Source organism: Saimiri boliviensis, chromosome 3, assembly GCF_048565385.1.
Source record: "Saimiri boliviensis isolate mSaiBol1 chromosome 3, mSaiBol1.pri, whole genome shotgun sequence".
NCBI lineage: Eukaryota > Metazoa > Chordata > Mammalia > Primates > Cebidae > Saimiri > Saimiri boliviensis.
The window spans coordinates 139,666,151-139,685,897 of NC_133451.1; the positions used below are offsets into that span (position 1 = coordinate 139,666,151).

Genomic DNA, 19,747 nt, shown 5'->3' on the forward strand with positions numbered 1-19,747 from the left:
ACATCAATAAAATCCAGTATCCTTTTATGATAAGAAAGAAACGCCTTCAACAAACTAGACGTAGAAGAAACATACCTCAAAATAATAAAAGCCGTATCAGACAAACCCACAGCCGACATTATACCAAATGGAGAAAAGCTGAAAGCATTCTGCCTAAGAACTGGCGCAGGACAATGATGCCCACTTTCACCACTTGTATTCAATAACACAATCTCAGCTGATTCCGTTGCATCTCAAAGTTTGGAGACCATTACATCGTGCAAATCTAGTCATGGTCCTACACAAGAAGCAGAATGCAGCAAAACCATGCCTGAAGTAGAAAAGTGACTCTCCTATTCCTCTCCAATAGAGGCCTGGCATAGATAACTGGGCAAGTGGCTTACAAGCCCTGAAATGTGCTGTGCAGATGGGGAACACATTAATCAATGTCCTACAAGACCTGAAAACCAGAGCTTCTAAGGATGAAGAAACTGAGCTCATAAACATCGTAATGGAGTTCCTACATAAATAGGGAGTAAACATAGCTTTTTTGGAGCACCATCAGAAGATACTAGAAGAGTGTCTCCAACAGAAAGGCCCATCTGAAAATTCTGCTAAGACAACAGGTGAAGAGACTTAACTTCTGAAGGCAGCACAGCAAGTCTTCCCATTGTAGTGATTGATCCCAGAGTCAGCTACTTAAGTCCTGATCAGTTCCACTTGCCTGAAGATTGCTTTCCTTTTTACATAGTTTCCTAACCCTCTTTGCTATGCATGCAAATAAATCTGCTTTGCATTATATATATATATAAAAAAACAAAACTGGAAAACAGGAAGCCACTTGCCCAGTACTGGTAGTCCTAGCCAGAGCAATCAGACAAAAGAAAGGAATAAAGGGCATCCGAACTGGAAAACAGGAAGTCAAACTATCAAAGTTTGCTGATGATATGATCATGTACCAAGAAAACTCTAAAGATTTCTCTGAATCCTAGCTTTGATAAATAAATTCAGTAAAGTCTCAGGTTACAAAGTACACAAATCAGTGGCACTGCTATACATCAACAATGACCAAGCTGAGAATCAAATCAAGAATTCAATCCTTTATCCAATAGCTGCAAAAAATAAAATAGAATACCTAGGAATATGCTGAACCAAGGACATGAGAGATCTCTAGAAGGAAAACTACAACACACTGCTAAAAAATCGAAGATGACACAACAAATGGAAATACATCCCATGCCCATGGGTTGGAAGAATGTTATGAAAATGACCATATACCCAAAGCAATCTATAAATTCAATGAAATTCTTATCAAAATATCAACATCATTTTTTTCATGGAATTAGGAAAAAGAATCCTAAAATTCATATGGAACCAAAAAATAGCCCAAACAGCCAAAGCCATCCTAAGCAAAAAGAACGAACCTGGCAGCATCACATTACCTGACTTCAAATTATACTATAAGACTACAGTTATCAAATCAGAATGGTACTGGTATAAAAGTCATATATAGATCAAAAGAACAGAATACAGAATCTAGAAATAAGTTAAAATACTTAGAACCAATTGATCTTTGACAAAGTAGACAAAAGCATACACTGGGGTAAAAAACCCTATTCAGTAAATGGTGCTGGGAAGACTGGATAACCATACGTACAGCAATGAAACTGGATTTCCTATCCCTCACCATATGCAAAAATCAATTCAAGGTGGACCAAAGACTTAAATCTAAGATCTGAAGCCATAAAAATTCTACAAGGAAATGTAGGAAAAACTCTTCTGGACATTGGACAAGGTAGAGAATTTGTGAATAAGACCCCAAAAGCAAATGCAACCAAAAAAATAAATAAGACCTAATTGAACTAAAAAGCTTCTACACAGCAGAAGGAATTATCAGAGTAACCAGACAACCTACGCAATAGAAGAAAATATCTGCCAACTATGCATCCAACAAAGGACCAGTATCCAGAATCTACAAGAAACTCAAATCAGTGAGGAAAAAAAACAAACCCATCAATAAGTGGGCAACTGACATAAATAGATATTTCTTAAAAGACATATAAATGGCCAACAAAAATATTTTTTAAACACTCATTAATCATTAGAGAAATGTAAATTAAAACCACAATGACATATGTACCACCTTACCCCCACCAGAATGGCTGTTATTAAAAAGTTAAAGAACAATAGATGCTGATGTGGATGTGGTGAAAGGGTAATACTTATACACTGCTGGTGGGAATGTAAATCAATACAACCTCTATGGAAAACAGTGCAAAGCCTTCTTGAAGAACTAAAAGTAGATCTACCATTTGATCCAGCAACCCCACTACTGAATGTCTACCCAAAGGAAAAGAAGTCATCATATCAAAAAGACACTGCATGCATATGTTTATCATAGCACAATTCACAATTGCAAAGACATGCAACCAACCTAAGTGTCCATTAACCAATGAGTGGATAAAAAATGTGGTATATATACACCATGGACTACTACTCAGCCATCAAAAAGACTGAAATAATGTCTTTTGCAGCAACCTGGATGGAGCTAGAGGTCATTATTCTAACTGTAGTAACTCAGGAATAGAAAACCAAATATTGTATGTTCTCATTTGTAAGTGGGAACTAAGCTATGGGTACACAAAGGCATACAGAATGGTATAAAGGACTCTGGAGACTCAGAAGTGGGGATGGTGAAAGGAGTGGGGATAAAAAAACTACATGGTGGATACAATGTACACTACTCTGGTGACAGGTGCAATAAAATCTCAGGCTTCACCATTATACAATTCATTCACGTCACCAAATACCATTGCATCCTAAAAGCTACTGAAATTCAAAACACACATATAAAAAAAATTAAAGCACTAACATAATGCCTGGCATAGTAAGCTATTAGTTATCTATTACCTAATTAAGCTGTTAGCTATTACTCTACACATTGTCAAATACTTATATAACAAAATTAATATTGTGATAACCATTATAATCCAAGAAAAATATATTTGTAACAAAATTTGGTAGTGCATAAAATTTCAGCTTAATAACAAATTTTAACATTATCTTTATCCTGCATGCATTACTCCCCTTAGACCCATCAAAGGAATAATTAAGGAAACAAACAGTGTGCAGTGATGTCATTTTAATCCCACCTACACTTTACATTGCATAATTTGTTGGAGCTAAAATTGTTTCTCCTAAATATCTCTCCTAACTTGCAACTGACAGAATTTTAGTATTTTCCTCCAGTTTCCCATTAAAAGGGATAAAATAATTAAGGTCAAGGGAAATTGGCTTTACAATGAATAACAAAATGGCAAAATGCAAACTTCACTTTAAGAGGGTATGTACATATTTCCTTCTTTCTTCACACTTTTCACATTACTCTTTAAAAAGGAGTTCATCGAAAGCGAAGATTTAAGCCCTTCCTCTCTCCCCCTTTTGTTTTAAGGTAAGTGACCTTAGATCAGGAATCAAAGAACAAAATAACATTTCCCTCCCTTTCTATACTCGTATTTCCTGCTGAAATATCCTACTAGTTGCTCTTAAGTCTGTTGATTCTTAGTTGGGATAAATTTTCCATTACTTGAGGCAGACCAAGACTACCCACATTTTGCAGGTGCGAATGTATCTAGTAAGACAAAACACAGTTCTCTAGATTTCTATCATCTACAAAAGGAAATGCATGCATTGGGAGCAGTGTGAGAATTAAAACCAAATTTTTTCCTTATCTACTTTAAGGAAAAATTGTAACAAGGTTAAATTGTAGAAAATGTTTATAAATACATATCAATTTGAGTTTTATGCAGCAATGTCTGAGAAGAGACTGCTTTACCTAAATATGGTTAGGTAATTCAAAAAAATGAACTTTCACTAAAAAATGTGATTCCAGAAAGGTAAAGTATAAAATAAATATTATTTATATTATGGTATCCATGAAATAATTAAACTTTTTAAAAAGTGAACTCTACGATAGCTAAGAACAGGCACTCTAAGGAGTTGCCATGTTTCCCAAAGAGGACCCACTGCATGTGAGCATCCTAAGGCTGGCAGTGGTCCCAAAGTCTGGAAGTGTTTTACCCCTAACACATCAATCGTAAGCAATTTCTGAGTCTGTTTTGCCTCTGTCCGTGACAAGAACAAACTTGTTCCAAAACTCCACAAAATATATTTCTTTTATGTTAAAACTCTGCTGTTTCTGGGAAAGCTAAAAGCTAGAATTCTTTTTATACATGTGGAGAAAAGCTATATTTGGACTTTTTAATCCCTTCACAGAATAAAGGCATTTAAAAAAATTCTCCCTGTTGTATTTTATTATGAGAAAGTCACTCTTTCACAAATTTTAAAAAGTAAACTTGTTTTCCTATACAATCCCTTTAACTTTAAAGTGCAAGAAGCTTTTATTTTTAAAAGCATTTAAGTGAAGCATTTAATCAAAATTAATTGCAAGGTAAAATTATTTAAATGGAGAATAATCATGACTTCTCTTTATAGATCATGTTTTCTGGTCACCACATCTATAAATAACATAGGTTATATATTTTGTTTTCAGAAAATCGTAACCATGACATCATTTTTAAGTATTAAACACAGCATTTGAAAACTAATGAGATTAAATAATTCCTGACACTTCATAGTCATTCATCTTTTGAGTCAAGATCTCAGGATCTCACTCTGTACCCTGGGCTGGCATGCAGTGGTGCGATCATAGCTCACTGCAGCCTCGAACTCCTGAGCTCAAGTAATCCTGCTGCCTCAGCCTCCCTAGTAGGTGGGACTACAGGTAAGCGTCACCATACCCAGCTAATCTTATACTTCACTTTCAATTCTTAGTTAAACTATTTGGGATGTCTTTATCTAATCCCCTGCAAAGCTGTACTCCTCAGTCATCCGTCTGCCTCACACAATGAAGACAAACAGATTTAAATCCAAGCCAATAAAGATTACAAACTGGCTGGGCACAGCAGCTCATGCCTATAGTCCCGGCACTTTCAGAGGCCAAGGTAAGGGTACTGCTTGAGCCCACCAGTTCAAGACCAGCCTGGGAAACACATGGAAACCCCGTCTCTACAAAACTACAAAAATTAGCTAAGCATGGTATCATGTGCCTGCAGTCCCAGCTACTCAGGAGGTTGAAGCGGGAGGATCACTTGAGCCCAGGAGGTCAAAGCTGCAGTAAGCCGAGATCATTACTGCCCTTCAGCCTGGGTGACAGAAGGAGACCCTGTCTCAAAAAAAACAGTAACAAAAAAACACCCTACGAACCATGACATTCTAACAATCTTGCATCAATCATATCAGTAGATAACAAATGGACAGAGAGACATCTATAACCATATAGATCTATAAATATATATCAGGATATCTATAAATTCTAAAATAAAGCTTAGCATATGGCCTAATAACAAAGGTAATATTTATTCAAACAAGTAGCACTTCATTTTGAATTGTCTCGCTTACTCTACACCAGGATTTCTGAATCTCAGCACTGTTAACATCTTGGACAAGAAAGGATGATGTCGTGGCTGTCCTGTGCATCACAGGATGATGGGCAGCTCCCCAGCTTCTACCCAGTGGAATCCCCACCCCCAGCTTTGACAATCAAAAAATGACTTCAGACAATGCCATATGTGCCCTAGGGAAAAACTGTCCCTGGTTGAGAATCACTGCTCTACACTAAAGAAAACCCAAGAATATGGACAAAATCCTAAATATGATTTTATCTGAAGTGATTTTATGAAGAGATATAAAATACAGGAGTTAGTTTTAACAACCAAGTCAGACCTTGTAAATGGAGTCAATGCTCATAGTAAGATGTGTTCACCCATTTTGAGGGAAGAAAAGATTCAAAGGACACTGTTTAGGCCACATAAATGTTACAGACACATGATATATCATCATGTCTTCAATCAGGAAAGCTTTCAAACGCAAAGGATAACCAGCTCCTTAAACTCTCACACAGGTGTCACGATGGAGTCAGTGACTGTTCACAGTGAATTGCCTAAAAGTTATTTAATTTCTATCCTTGTGTTGATGACCAGAAAAATTTTAAATGAAAAGCAACCAATCTGGGCAGGAAGTAATGAGGAAAAAACAAAATTTAGGCAGACAGTTTACAACTGTGTGCACAGACAACTTATCAACAGATCTTAACTCCTTTCTCATTCCTTTCTCTTCATGTAAGGAAAGCTGTCCTTTCCATGAGAATTCTTAGAATGCCGACAGTTTTACATACCTGCAGAAGTGCTTCTTGGCCTTTTGGCCAAGATCAATAGTGTGCTTACCCATAAAAAATTTTTTTATTAAAAAAATCAAAATGAGCACTGCCCATTTAAAGGTTTGCAGATTTCATGTTATCTTTATACTTATATAAACCAAAAACAGACTTGAAGTTTTGAAGATTTAGCAAGTCCATCTACATAGTGCAACATGGACTCAGCACCAAGAAAACTATAGCTTTTAAAGATACCTGGTTTGCTGAAAATGCAATATCCAATGTTGTGTTTATCAAAAATTAAATCTAATTTTTCCAAAGAAATATTTTACTTGAAAGTCTTAGATATTTTTGGGCACATGAAAAATAATTTTACAGCCACATACCAAAATTTCAAGGATTAACTCATAATGAGTTTGAATGTCTGAAATCCAACTGAGATCAGTTTTTCCTTTCTCAGTGCTGGAGTTCTTGTTTTTGAGCAGACATGATAAAGTAGTAGTGGATATCAGCACAGAAAATACTCAGTTTCTGATGGCAAGTATAAACTTGTTTCCTTCTGAATTAGCTTTACCAAAATACTTCTGCTGCTACTTTTAACACAGAACTGAAAACATATTACATGGAATCTGTTTCTTGCTTTTTCCATTTAACATTTTCTCATGTCTTTAAATACTACTCTAAACATAATTTTCAATGCCAGTACATATGAATTCTATGGTAATATAACTTAACTATTTCCTACCTTAGGGATTTTAAACTGCTTTCACATTTTCGCTTTTATGCTGGGATGAAATTTTTATATGTAATTATGTTTGCATGTCAGGTCATTTAGGACAAATTCCAAAAGTTAATTTACTAATTTAAATAGTAAGAATATCTATATAGTTATACATATTAACAAATTGCTTTTCATAAAGCTTATGAATTTTACACTTCCATCACAATTTGAAAATGTCAATTCACTGCATATTCAAAAACAGCGAACATCTTAAGAGCTTGTCAGTTTTAAAGATTAAAATACCTCACTTCTTTAATTCACCTTTTTGTGAAACTGAATATTTTTAATGTTCACTAATTCTGTCTTTTCAAATTGTTTACAGACTTCTATTCTTTTTTTATTATAGCATTTGTCTTTTTCATATTAAATTACTAAACTCAATATTAAAGCATATAACCCTTGCTTGACATCCAGAAGTTTTTCATTTTTACACTGTCCATTCAACCTTGCCCTTCGTGATTTTCCCGCTACCTTATGTTTAAGAAAACCTGTTCCTGGCCAGGCGCGGTGGCTCAAGCCTGTAATCCCAGCACTTTGGGAGGCTGAGGCGGGTGGATCACGAGGTCAAGAGATAGAGACCATCCTGGTCAACAAGGTGAAACCCCGTCTCTACTAAAAATACAAAAAGTTAGCTGGGCATGGTGGTGCATGCCTGTAATCCCAGCTACTCAGGAGGCTGAGGCAGGAGAATTGCCTGAACCCAGGAGGTGGAGGTTGCGGTGAGCCGAGATCACGCCATTGCACTCCAGCCTGGGTAACAAGAGCGAAACTCCGTCTCCAAAAAAAAAAAAAAAAAAAAGAAAACCTGTTCCTAATGCGACATAACTACTGATATACTTCTAGTTCTTTTGTTTCATTTTGACATCTATATTTCTAATACACCTGGAAATTAATTTTGGTGTATTCAGAATGTATGATTATGATGATTTAATATCTGGTAGCATAACAGCCCATTAATCATTATTCCCAAAGTTTCCTATTTTTCCAGATTAACTTTTAAAACCACTTTGTTAGGTTCCCCATCTACCCCTCCTAAAACATCTCATTTAGATTCTTACTGAAATTCTAGTAAACTATAAGTAAAAATCAGAAAGAATGTATAGAAGAATACTGGCACTATCAGCCATCTTTATTTTGGACCTGACTGTCATAAAAACACTTCTAGTATTTATTTACTTTGTAATATATTGGCTTGTTGTTTCAGATAGAAATTTGGTTTTTATTAGGTGTAACTAAAAAAAACAACTGTTTTTATTACTAAATCTTTACCTGAATATGGAATATTTTATCAAATGTCTTTGCAATATCTTTCTGGGATGATGAATATGTGCTTTAAGCTTCATCCTATAGATCTCACAATTTAAAAAGTTTCTTAATAGTAAGCCATCCTTTAATTACCAGCATGAGTGCTATTCATTACACAGTATTGTTTCTGAAATGTTGATTTTGAGTTGAATGTGCTTTAGTTAACATTTTTACAACTATACTCTGGAGATGTTTTTGGGATAATTTTTTGGATAACTATTTAAATTTCAATGGTTACTATTTCAATTACATATTTTAATTAGATGTTCTATTTCCTATTTTTTTTTTCCCCACCCAGGAGATGTGGTCTTGTTTGTCACCAATACCTAGGCTGGAGTGCAGCGGCACAAGCATAGCTCACTGCAGCCCCAAACTCCTGGGTTCAAAGGATAAAGGATCCTCCCGATTCAGCCTCACAAGGAGCTGGAACTACAGGAGTGTACCACCATGCCTGAGTACAACTTCTTTATTTCACCTACATTTTCTGTGAATGTCATTCATTTTGAGATTTCCAAATTGGAGCTCTGATTTTTAAAATCACACCTGCATTTACTATTTATATGCCCTTTTCCCCTAAAGTGGCGAGTTCAGATTTTTTTCCTTTGGTTAGGTATCTTAAATATTTGTCTCTATAAGTGTCTTCCCTGTGCCCATCAAGAATCAACTACTGGATTTGTCCAATACGTTTTTCCTTAGCCTAATTTATTTTTACTTACTTAAGAGTAAATCTTAAGGTGTTTTATGTTGTACTGTGCTATTAACTAAATTGTACAAAGTATCTATGATCATTCACACATATTTAGGGGCAGGCTGCTATGAGGTACTATATACTTTCCTATCATTAATTAATTAGAAACGTCATTCTAATTTTACCATAATCTACTGAAATCTTTAGAACATATTTTTTTAAAACTGTTAATGTTTCAGAAAACACTGTACTAACTAGATCTGGTCTTCAAAAAACTAATTTGATTGTGTTTTTCCCAGTGTTTTATATTATCATACCCAGCACTTCAAGAGCCAAACACTTCAAAATAAATTAAGTATGTTAGAGGAAAGAGGCAAAATTGAACAAAGAAAAAAATTTAATTTTGGAAACTATAATTTTCATGCAATGTAAATACAAACAATTTAACTTTATGGAATTTGGGGGAAAATACACTTCAGAAGTCACCTTTCTTTTTAGCAATGATAATCTCATTGTAGCAAAATCCAACACTTATGTAACTGCTACTCATCTGTTCTTGCAATATGCCAACTTTTTTTTGTCCCTTGGATTCCCTGATACATTGTTGCAAAAATTTCAATTGCTTTTTTCTGTGCGATTGGCATTCATTTTTCAGAAATGCTGACTAATTACCTCCACTGCTCCCTATGAAACTTTTACGGTCATTCCTATAAAAGTATTTTCTTTTGAAATACATTTTCCCTATTATACATAAGTAGGAAAGAAAAGGCTTTTCTAAGAATGTTAAATACTTTTAATTTTGACTCCTGTGATACCCAAGTCCATGATGACTTTACAAATCACCAGTTGCTCTTATTCATAAATAGACAACATGCCACATTTAACATAGGGTGTCTCCTCAACTTACACTTTTCCCTCAGAAATTTACATTTTCCCTTCCAATAACCAAAAGAAGTATATGATAGACTTCTCTATACTCACTTTTGAGGTATTTGTCACTTACATTTTCACAAAAAAAAAGGTTAACTTTACACACACACATGCACACACAGAGACACACACCCACTTCTCAAGTGGGAATCCTAGAAGGATTTCTAGCAGAGTACAAAATTTCTGTTGTTGACTACGTAACCACCATGGCACAGGGAGTTTAAGAGTCAGATGGAAGGCTGGGAGCTAAAGGCATCTTACCTGTTTTCCATCCAGGGTGCAGAGCCTTTTGACGACTCCTGAGTCTAGTTTAATGGCTTCGGTGATATCTGTTAAGACTTGTTCAAAGGAATGAGCAGTCTTTTTATTCAGAAGAATCCGCACAGCTTTTCTAGGCTTTACTCCACTTCGAATCACAGTCACTAATTTGGGTTTGATGAAATCTTTACTTTCTTTCACTTCACTTTTCACAGAGGAGGCAGCAGCCAGGGTTCGGGATGTCCCACCCTTGATGTTCACAGACCAGTTCGGATTAATATTTTTGGCGTAATCGACTTTACGAAATGGTTCATTGGATGCACACACGTAACTCTCACCTAAAAAGCAAAAATTGATTCTATTAGCATGATTATTTCTACCACAGAAGCATTTGGTCTAAAAAACAGATGCTAGAGACCCATTAAGTGAACCCTTAGCCTTATCAAGTTCACTAAAAGGGATGTTCACCCTTTTCCTCTGGCATTCTCCCACCTCACTTTCTTTTAAATAGTCTAGATTACGAATCATTCTATTATAAAGATGCATTTACACATGTTTATTGTGGCACTGTTCACAATAGCAAAGACTTGGAACCAACCCAAATGCCCATCAATGATAGACTGGATAAAGAAAATGTGGCACATATAAACCATGGAATACTATGCAGCCATAAAAAAGATGAGTTCATGTCCTTTGCAGGGATATGGATGAAACTGGAAACCATCATTCTCTGCAAACTGACACAAGAACAGAAAACCAAACACCACAAGTTTTCACTCATAAGTGGATGTTTAACAATGAGAACACATGGACACAGGGAGGGGAACATCACACACTGGGATCTGGGGGTTGGGCAGTTAGGGGAGGAATAGCAGTGGGTGGAGGATTGGGGAGTAATAGCATTAGGAGAAATAGCTAATGTAGATGATGGCACAATGGATGCAGCAAACCACCACCATGGCACGTGTATACCTATGTAACAAACCTGCACAATCTGCACATGTACCCCAGAACTTAAAGTATAAAAAATAAAAATAAATAAAGTCTAGATTGGTTTTGAGAGAATAACATGGATGACAGGGTGAGAAGCACTAGAGCAAATATGTTGACCAGATGTGTCACCGCGGAAAATTCATTTCTCCACACTTTGGTCTGCAGTAACATTAGCAATAAACTGAAGTGGCTGAACCACCTGAATTCTAAAGTACTTCCTGATTCCAAAAGCCTATTTATTAATTTAGTTTAAAAAAATCTTATTCTGGTAGAAATAATTATGTCACAATATATTGATATAAAGAAATAAAGTATCTTTCTTCCCATTATAGATTTCAGTCCTAATCAAAGAATCACAACATCTTCACACAGCTGGCTCAATTAAACTGAGGTACAAGATCACTTACTAAATTAATGAAGTACCACAAACATTAAGGAAGAGTTCTGGCCGCTCAAATAAATATACCTCAGCCATTTTTCTTCTTAAAGAATGTAAATTTAAAATAACAACTGTTTAAATAGACAACACTTTTCTGTATCTACTTAAATAGGAGAAGATATGAAGTAGTTAAAATTATATGTTCATTACTCATAAAACCTTCTGCTTAATTTTTATTAAGTATAACATAAGAGCTATATTATTTGCCAAGTGGCTTATTAATTCAATGTTTACTGATATTTTTAGTTCCAAATTTTCCAAAAATTGTATGTTAAGATACCATAATTTTTCATCTAGGAAAGTCTGAAATCACCCAATGTTTTCATACTCTTGACTTTTTGACATACAAGATAAGAGTGTTATACTCTAAGATTTTTCTCTCAGTTACCTTGTAACTCAAAAAGAATCCATTATTATTTCACATATTCAGTATAACACACTCATTAATTATATTAATATGAACCTTAAATATTTTAAATACTTAAAAGTAACCAAAATAGTGAAATGGAATTCCTGAAAAAACCCTATTAATATCTATATTAACTATTATCATAATGTTCTTGAAATCCTGATTGTGAATTTTAGAGCCTCCAAAGGCATATGAACAAATCAGTAACATATCATGCATACAAGAAGATTATATTTTTATTTATTTTACTTCTTTCTTTTGAGACTGGGTCTCTCTTTCTGTTGCCAAGGCTGGAATGCAGTAGTGCAATCATGGCTCACTGCAGCCTCAACCTCCTGTCTCATGTAATCCTCCCACATCAGCATTTCAAGTAGCTGGGATTACAAGTGCATGCCACTATGCATGGCTACATTTTTGTATTTTTAGTAGAGACAGGGTTTTTGCTATGTTGCCCAGGCTGGTCTTGAACACCTGCACTTAAGTGAGTTGCCCACCTTGGTCTCCCAAAGTGCTGGGATTACATGTGCCTGGCCTCAAGAATGACTTAAAAAGAAGAGCAACATCTTCCGTTTAAGGGTATAATTAAGGCATTGCCCAAGGTAAGTGGGGAACCAATCACAGGCTTTAACACCATTTCTACACCAATAATGTGAAACTTAGCACAACCACCACCATTTAGAGATTTTTCATCTCTGTAGGCTTAACTAAATCATTTTTCACAGTATGATCATCTGGGAAAATGGCATACAATTTCAAAAATTGTTATCAATAAAAGAGAACTAAAACCACACATATGCATTAATGGGCAAAACAGAATTTCACTTTAACATCATAGAGAAAGCAATTCTCACATCAAAATGCTCTAATTTTACCTATCATAAAACTTTAATTGTACATTCTGATTCAAAGTATAAGATAGAAGAGATAAAGGAATCTTAGCAAGAAAAAGTAATTTTTTTAAAAAAAAAAAAAGGGCAAGAATAAGTAGTAAGTCATGTGAGAGGAAAGCCTGTCCCAATATAAAGAGTAATAATGACAAAAATAAAACAAGCAAATTTCATATATCAGATTTTCTTGGTCAACGTGTCTCTACACAGTTGACATATCCACAAAGAGACCTGCTTCTTAAATTTTTCTGCATTTTGTTTCCTTACACAGGTTCACAATGTCAGAATGAAGTAGGTAAAGGAAGCCCCTTAATTTGCTTTTTTGTAGTTACAGATAAATTTTAATTCCTTCCCTTTCTCCCTTCTTCTCTTCATAACGTTTCTGTTAAAAATTTATAGGTTGGGCACAGTACTTCATGCCTGTAATGTCAGCATTTTGGAAGGCCAGGGCAGGAGGATTACTTGAGGCTAGGAGTTCAAGACAGGCCTGGGCAAAATAGCAAGATCCTGTTTCTACTAAAAATACAAAAAGTAGCAGGACATGTGGCACACACCTGTAGTCCTAGCTACTCAGGACGCTGAGGCAGAAGGATCACTTGAGCCCAGGAGTTCAAAGCTACAGTGAGCTATGATCTCACCACTGAACTCCAACCTGGGCAACAGAGCAAGACCCTGTCCCAATAAAGCAAACAAACCAAACTTGTGACTAGCTCCATCATAAACTTGTATTAAAGTTCTGAACCAGGTTAGCAAATGCCTGCAAGGTTGGTAAATGGCTACAAGATAGGGTTCTCTATATCCATGGCAGACACAAATAAGTTTAATAGCCTCACCCTTTCCCTGTACCCATGGCCCTCTATCCTTTAAGCCTAGACAAGTCCTTACAATATGCACCGAGCACCTACTATGCGCAAGCTCTCATGCTAAATGCAGACATGGTACGAAACCCACTTTAGTAATCTTGCCATTCGACATTTTAGCACACTGGTTCAGCACATGGTTTTAAGGTCAGACCTGTCTTTCCGTGTACTGGGCACACAAATTCCTAAAGTATAGATGTCATACCTTGATGACAACAGCCACCAAGATACCCAAGCTAACTTGTATTGTAATGTCCCCATCCAAATCAATCTTCAGATTGTAATTTTGTCCCTTATATAGATTTGCCTACAAGGAGAGAATATAATGACAAAAGAACTTAAGATGCCGGTTCCCTGGGCAGTTAGTTACAAGTCTTGATGTGTTAATTTATCAGGCTGAGTGCAGCAGCCCAAGCCTGTAATCCCAAAGAGGCCAGGGCAGGAGGATCCCTTGGGCCTAGGAGTTCAAGCCCAGCCTGGGCAACACCCTGTCTCTATTTAAAAAAAAAAAAAAAAAAAAAAATCATTCTTGGTTAGATACTATGCATCTGGAAAATTAATTAGAAATGACTGGCCTCCCCCTGCACAGAGTCTTTCTACATAGGGATTCTTGTTTAAGATTTGTGACTTCCTTGCTGACATATAGGTCTTCCCTGTCTCCCATTCTCACAAGGTTACAGCTGAAAAAGTACATCCTGCATCCTAAAGCATTAAACTGTATTGTACTAATAAAAAATGACAGTGTGAGAGGCCAGGCCTGGTGGCTCACACCTGTAATCCCAGGCCAAGGTGGGCAGATCACCTGAGGTCAGGAGTTTGACCAGCCTAGCCAACATGGTGAAACTCCATCTCTACTAAAAATACAAAAATTAGCTGGGCTTGGTGGTGGGCGTCTGTAATCCCAGCTACTCGGGAGGCTGAGGCAGGAGAATTGCTTGAACCCAGGAAGCAGAGATTAAAAGTGAGCTGAGACCACACCATTGCACTCTAGCCTGGGTGACAAGAATGAGACTGCCTCTAAAAAAAAAAAAAAAAGACAGTATGAGAGAATTTCTTAAACTCTTGCAATGTATGTTAAAACTGCACTCAACAAAACAAGGTGACAGGTGAACTAAAATCTCAGACTTCACCACTAGACAATTCATCCATGTAACCAAAAATCACTTCTACCCCAAAAGCTACTGAAATTAAAAAATTAACAAAATAAAAATTAGAGTTCAACTAGGGCCATGCATATGTTTTTTTTAATAAGTAGATAAAGCAGTCCCAGAACTGATCTGACTTTCATAGCTAGACTTCAATGTTATTACAAGCTGGTCTGTCACAGTCAAGTCATTCTGTTCTTCTGTTGGACATAATCTCAGACTCTATCAAATGAAGTTACTCTAAGACTTTGTTATAATAAAGTGACACAAAAAAAAGGTCACCATGCAATCCACAATACCAAACATCCCCCTCCTGTACTAAATGAGTGACTGCCATTTCTTTACCAACCATTTACCAGCTTTTTCCTCAATCTATTCTGCCCTCCCTATAAATAAGATTTATAGCGATACCCAATCATAGACTTGTCCTGCCTTCTGACAGCACCCAAGACACGGTGAGCTCCCATTTCCTTAGATTCTCCCTAATGTTACCCAGCCAGAGCCCAAATTCTATGATAGGTTCTAACACCCTCTTACTAAGACACCACATGGTATCTTATAAGGTGTGTTCTTCCTTACTGTGAAGAGTAATAAACCCAACTTATTCAACTACATGTATGCTCCCAGTGGTCTTTGGCTAAAGGGAATTTAGCTAAAATTCCCTTTACATATACATATTCACATACACATATTCATCCTCCTTTCCCTGCCTTCTCTCTCTTTCAAGTTCTTCGACCATAAAAGGTTTAGGGGAAATCGTTTTGCAAATCCTGATCAAATGAGTACTATATACAAAGAGGGTTTTGCCTTTTTTTTTTTTTCCCTGAGATGAAGTCTCACCCTGTTGCCCAGGCTGGAGTGCAATGGCACCATCTCAGCCCACTGCAAACTCTGCCTCCTGGGTTCAAACAATTCTCCTGTCTCAGCCTCCTAAGTAGCTGGGATTACAGGTGCCCACCACCACACCCAGCTATATTTTGTATTTTTAGTAGAGACGGGGTTTCACCATGTTGGCCACGCTGGTCTCAAACTCCTGATGTTGTGATACACCTGCCTTGCCTCCCAAAATGCTGGGATGGGATGAGCCACTGCACTGGGCTAAGGGTTTTGCTTTCTGTATAGAAAGAGGATAAATAGAAGCATAAGGTGGTTATAAAACTTAAATGTTTTCAGGTAAGATAATGGAATAGAAAGCGTTCCTTTCAGGCCAGGTGTGGTGGCTCACGCCTGTAATCTTAGTACTTTGGGAGGCCAAGGTAGGGGGGCTCATGAGGTCAAGAAATCAAGACCATCCCAGCCAACATGGTGAAACCCTGTCTCTACTAACAATACAAAAATTAGCTGGGCGTGGTGGCACACATCTGTAGTCCCACCTACTTGGGAGGCTGAGCCAAGAGAATCATTTGAACCCAGGAGCTGGAGGTTGCAATGAGCCGAGATTGTGCCATTCCACTACAGCCTGGCGACAGAGTGAGACTCTGTCTCAAAAATAAAGAAGTGTTCCTTCAATATCCTTTAAGTCTCTTTCCAGAGGCAGAGCTATGGCTTTTTACCTTTGATGTCCATTAAAGGACATCTGCAGCTTTAGCAGGTTAATTAAATGTCCACAATTATGTAATACAACTTGGTTGGGTATATGTTTAGAAGGCCATTAACTTTCATCTTTACTCAACCAAATGAACTGCCTCTCATTAAAGAAGAAAAAAGTTATTAAAAGCGAGGAACTGCCGGCCAGGTGTGGTGGCTCATGTCTGTAATGCCAGCACTTTGGGAGGCTGAGGCAGATGGATCACTTGAGACCAGGAGTTCCAGACCAGCCTCATCAAAAAAAACCTTGTCTCTACTAAAAAATAAAAAAATTAGCCACGTGTGGTGGTGCATGCCTGTAATCCCAGCTACTCGGGAGGCGGAAGCACGAGAATCCCTTGACCCTGGGAGGCAGATGTTGCAGCACCACTGCACTCCAGCCTGGGCGACAGAGTGGATGAGACTCTGTCTCAAAAACAAAAAAAGGCTACAAACTTCCAATTTCTCACTCTCTGCAAACCTTCATTCTTACACATTTATTTCCATCTGTGCCCATTTTTCCCACATCCTTTTCCTTTCAGTGACAGAGTACTTTCCTACTACTCAAAGTTAAGTCCCTCTAACAGGACGAGGGTCCTTCCCTCCCCTCCGGCGGAGGTTTTAGGACCTTTCTCTCTCCTCCATCCCTCTCTATGGGATTATATACAAGGGTGTCCCACCTGAACACACGAATGGCCCAGCCCCACCCCATTCGCTCTATCCTACCTAATGTGCTTTTGGCTTCCATTCACTCCACGTCCTCCTCTGTTTTTCCACTTCATCACCCACCCGTTGCTCTTAAGCCACTGCAGCATCACTTCTACTCCCTGGGCTCCACTAGCTGAATGTTGCTCGTCCCAATCCCCAAACACTTCTTTCCTAACTGCCAAATGCAAAGCACATTTTCTGTCTAATTTCACTCAGTGTCTTCAGAGAGCACTGGACACCAGTCCTAATCCTCTTCATGCAAATCCTTTTTCCCTAGCATCTACGATCTCTTTTACTTTTACCTCCGATTTCTTAGGTTGCTCCTCAGTCTGATTTTCAGGATCCTCTTTCCACACCCACCCAGGCATCCCTCTTACTCCTCAGACTTTCTCTGGGTAGCTGCATCTTCATCCATGGCTTCAATCGCCATCTACACTCTGAGGAATCAAACACTGTGGACATTTCTGGCCTAGATCTTTCTCTTGAGTTCAACCCACTAACAGAACATCTCTCTCCAGATAATCTATGAATATCTCACATGCTACACGTCTAAAATGAATTTCACTCTCCATTGCCGCCCTGACCTTATACTCTCCTCTTCCTGAAGTCCCCAATGTACTGAATGGAATAACCACTACTCAGTCACCTAAGCAAAAACCAAGCCTGCTGCTTCTCTGACCTTTCCCCCACATTCAATAGAACTGGCAGAACTGTTGACTTTGGTCTAAACCCTTCTGGAAACCAGCTCCTTCTACCCTGCCTTCTGTCATTTCTTCCTGGGTTAAAGTAGTAAAATGTCCCATATCTGGGCCTTATCCTCCACACAGATGTCACAAGTTTTTTTAAAATGTATATGTATTTTTAATCTCTCTACTGCCCTTAGAACAAAGGCCAACCTCTTCAGCACATCACACACTTCCAGCCTCATTTCCCATCACTTCCCTGCAGGTTCCTAAATTAGTGACATATCAGCATACTTGCAATTTCCTTCCAAAATTATCATACCCTCTTTATTCTCATTCCTTCTTATATGCCTGAAATAACCTTCCTTCTCTTCCCGTCTCTCTTTTTCACTGACCCTTCAAGATTAAGCACCTCTGGCAAGGAGGGAAAGCAACAGGAACCTTTATACACTGAAAAGCTTTTAAACTGGTTCAATCACTTAGAAAAAAGCAATTGGTTCAATCACTTAGGTTGGCATTATCAAGTGCTAAGTTAACAACATACACATCCTATGACCCAGAAGTCCACTCTAGGAAAACAGCCTGGATTAATTCATTCACATAGACACTCTATATATACACATGTTCATAGAAGCATTGCTCTATTCATAGCCAAAGATAAGAATCAGCCCACATGTCCAACAGGAGAATGGGTACACAGATTGTGGTGAGGTCACATAATGAACTACGACACACTAATGAAAATGAACAAACGAGAGCCATCTCTAACAACTTGGATGAGTTTTATAAACAACAGTGAGCAATAGATGACAAAAGGATACGTCTACTATGATTTAGTTCCTGCAGAGTTTGAAACAGAAAAAGGAAACTACATCGATTAAGGATGCCTTATTAGTGATAAAACAAAGTAAAGCAAGAACCAGGCTATTGTTGCCGTAGGAGAGAGACCTGTAACTGGGAAGGAACACAGGGAGAACTTCTCAGATGCTGCCAGTATTTTATTTCTTGATATGAATAGCAGTCACAAGATGTTCACTTCGTAATTCACGGACTGTGTTTGTTTTATAAACTTTCTGTAGGTGTATTATAGTTGGTAATTAAAACATAAAAATTTTTGTACTTTGAACTTACAGTGTATTGATTTCTCATAATCATAATTTATTATTTGTTTCTGCTGGTGGTTCTTAGTGGAGAATTTCTTTAAAAATCAAGTGATGTTGAGGCATAAGTACAGGTACCCAAGACTCACCCCAGTTCAACTAAGAATCACTAGAAAGTGGGTGGGAACTAAACACGTGGGTAAGGTGTTTTGATTTCACGAATGATTCTGAAAACAGTCCCTGGTTGCAAGCCATTGCCTACACTAGAAGCTCCCTCAAAAAACGGACAGTACCTTCTTCACATTACCAGCACCTAGCACAGGACCTGAAATACAATAGGCACTTAAAACATGTTTGTCAGCTTGGCGTAGTGGCTCAGGCTGGGCACAGTGGCTCATACCTGTAATCTGAGCACTATGGGAGCCTGAGGTAGGTGGATCAGCTGAGCTCAGGAGTTCCAGACCAGCCTAACCAAGATGGTGAAACCCTGTCTCTACTAAAAATACAAAAATTAGCCGGGCGTGGTGGTGAGTACCTGTAATCCCAGCTACTTGGGAGGCTGAGGCAAGAAATCACTTGAACCTGGGAGGCGGAAGTTGCAGTGAACCAAGATTGCACCACTACACTCCGGGCTTGGCGACAAGAGTGAAATTGTCTCAGGAAAACAAACAAACAAAAATGTTTGTCAAAGTAATGAAGAAAATGCATATTTCCAAAGCAGACTTACATATTTCACGGTTTGGATTTACATTGCATCTAAGCCAAATAAGCAATGTTACTGTTTACATAGAATGACCCTGGG

The 19,747-nt window shown here is 37.6% G+C and overlaps 1 protein-coding gene across 6 annotated transcripts in view; it reads right to left on the reverse strand.

Annotated features, from left to right (window-relative positions):
• Nucleotides 1–19,747, reverse strand: part of DCLK2 (doublecortin like kinase 2) — a 183,030-nt gene that overhangs the window by 147,270 nt on the left and 16,013 nt on the right. For all 6 annotated transcript variants that reach the window (XR_744864.3, XR_744863.3, XM_010338617.3 and 3 more), the window contains exon 2: nucleotides 10,159–10,493. Coding sequence is in view for 4 of the 6 variants with exons in the window: in XM_010338617.3 (XP_010336919.3) it covers nucleotides 10,159–10,493 (335 nt within the window). In the remaining 2 variants the exon portion in view is untranslated. The remainder of the gene's footprint in view (nucleotides 1–10,158; nucleotides 10,494–19,747) is intronic.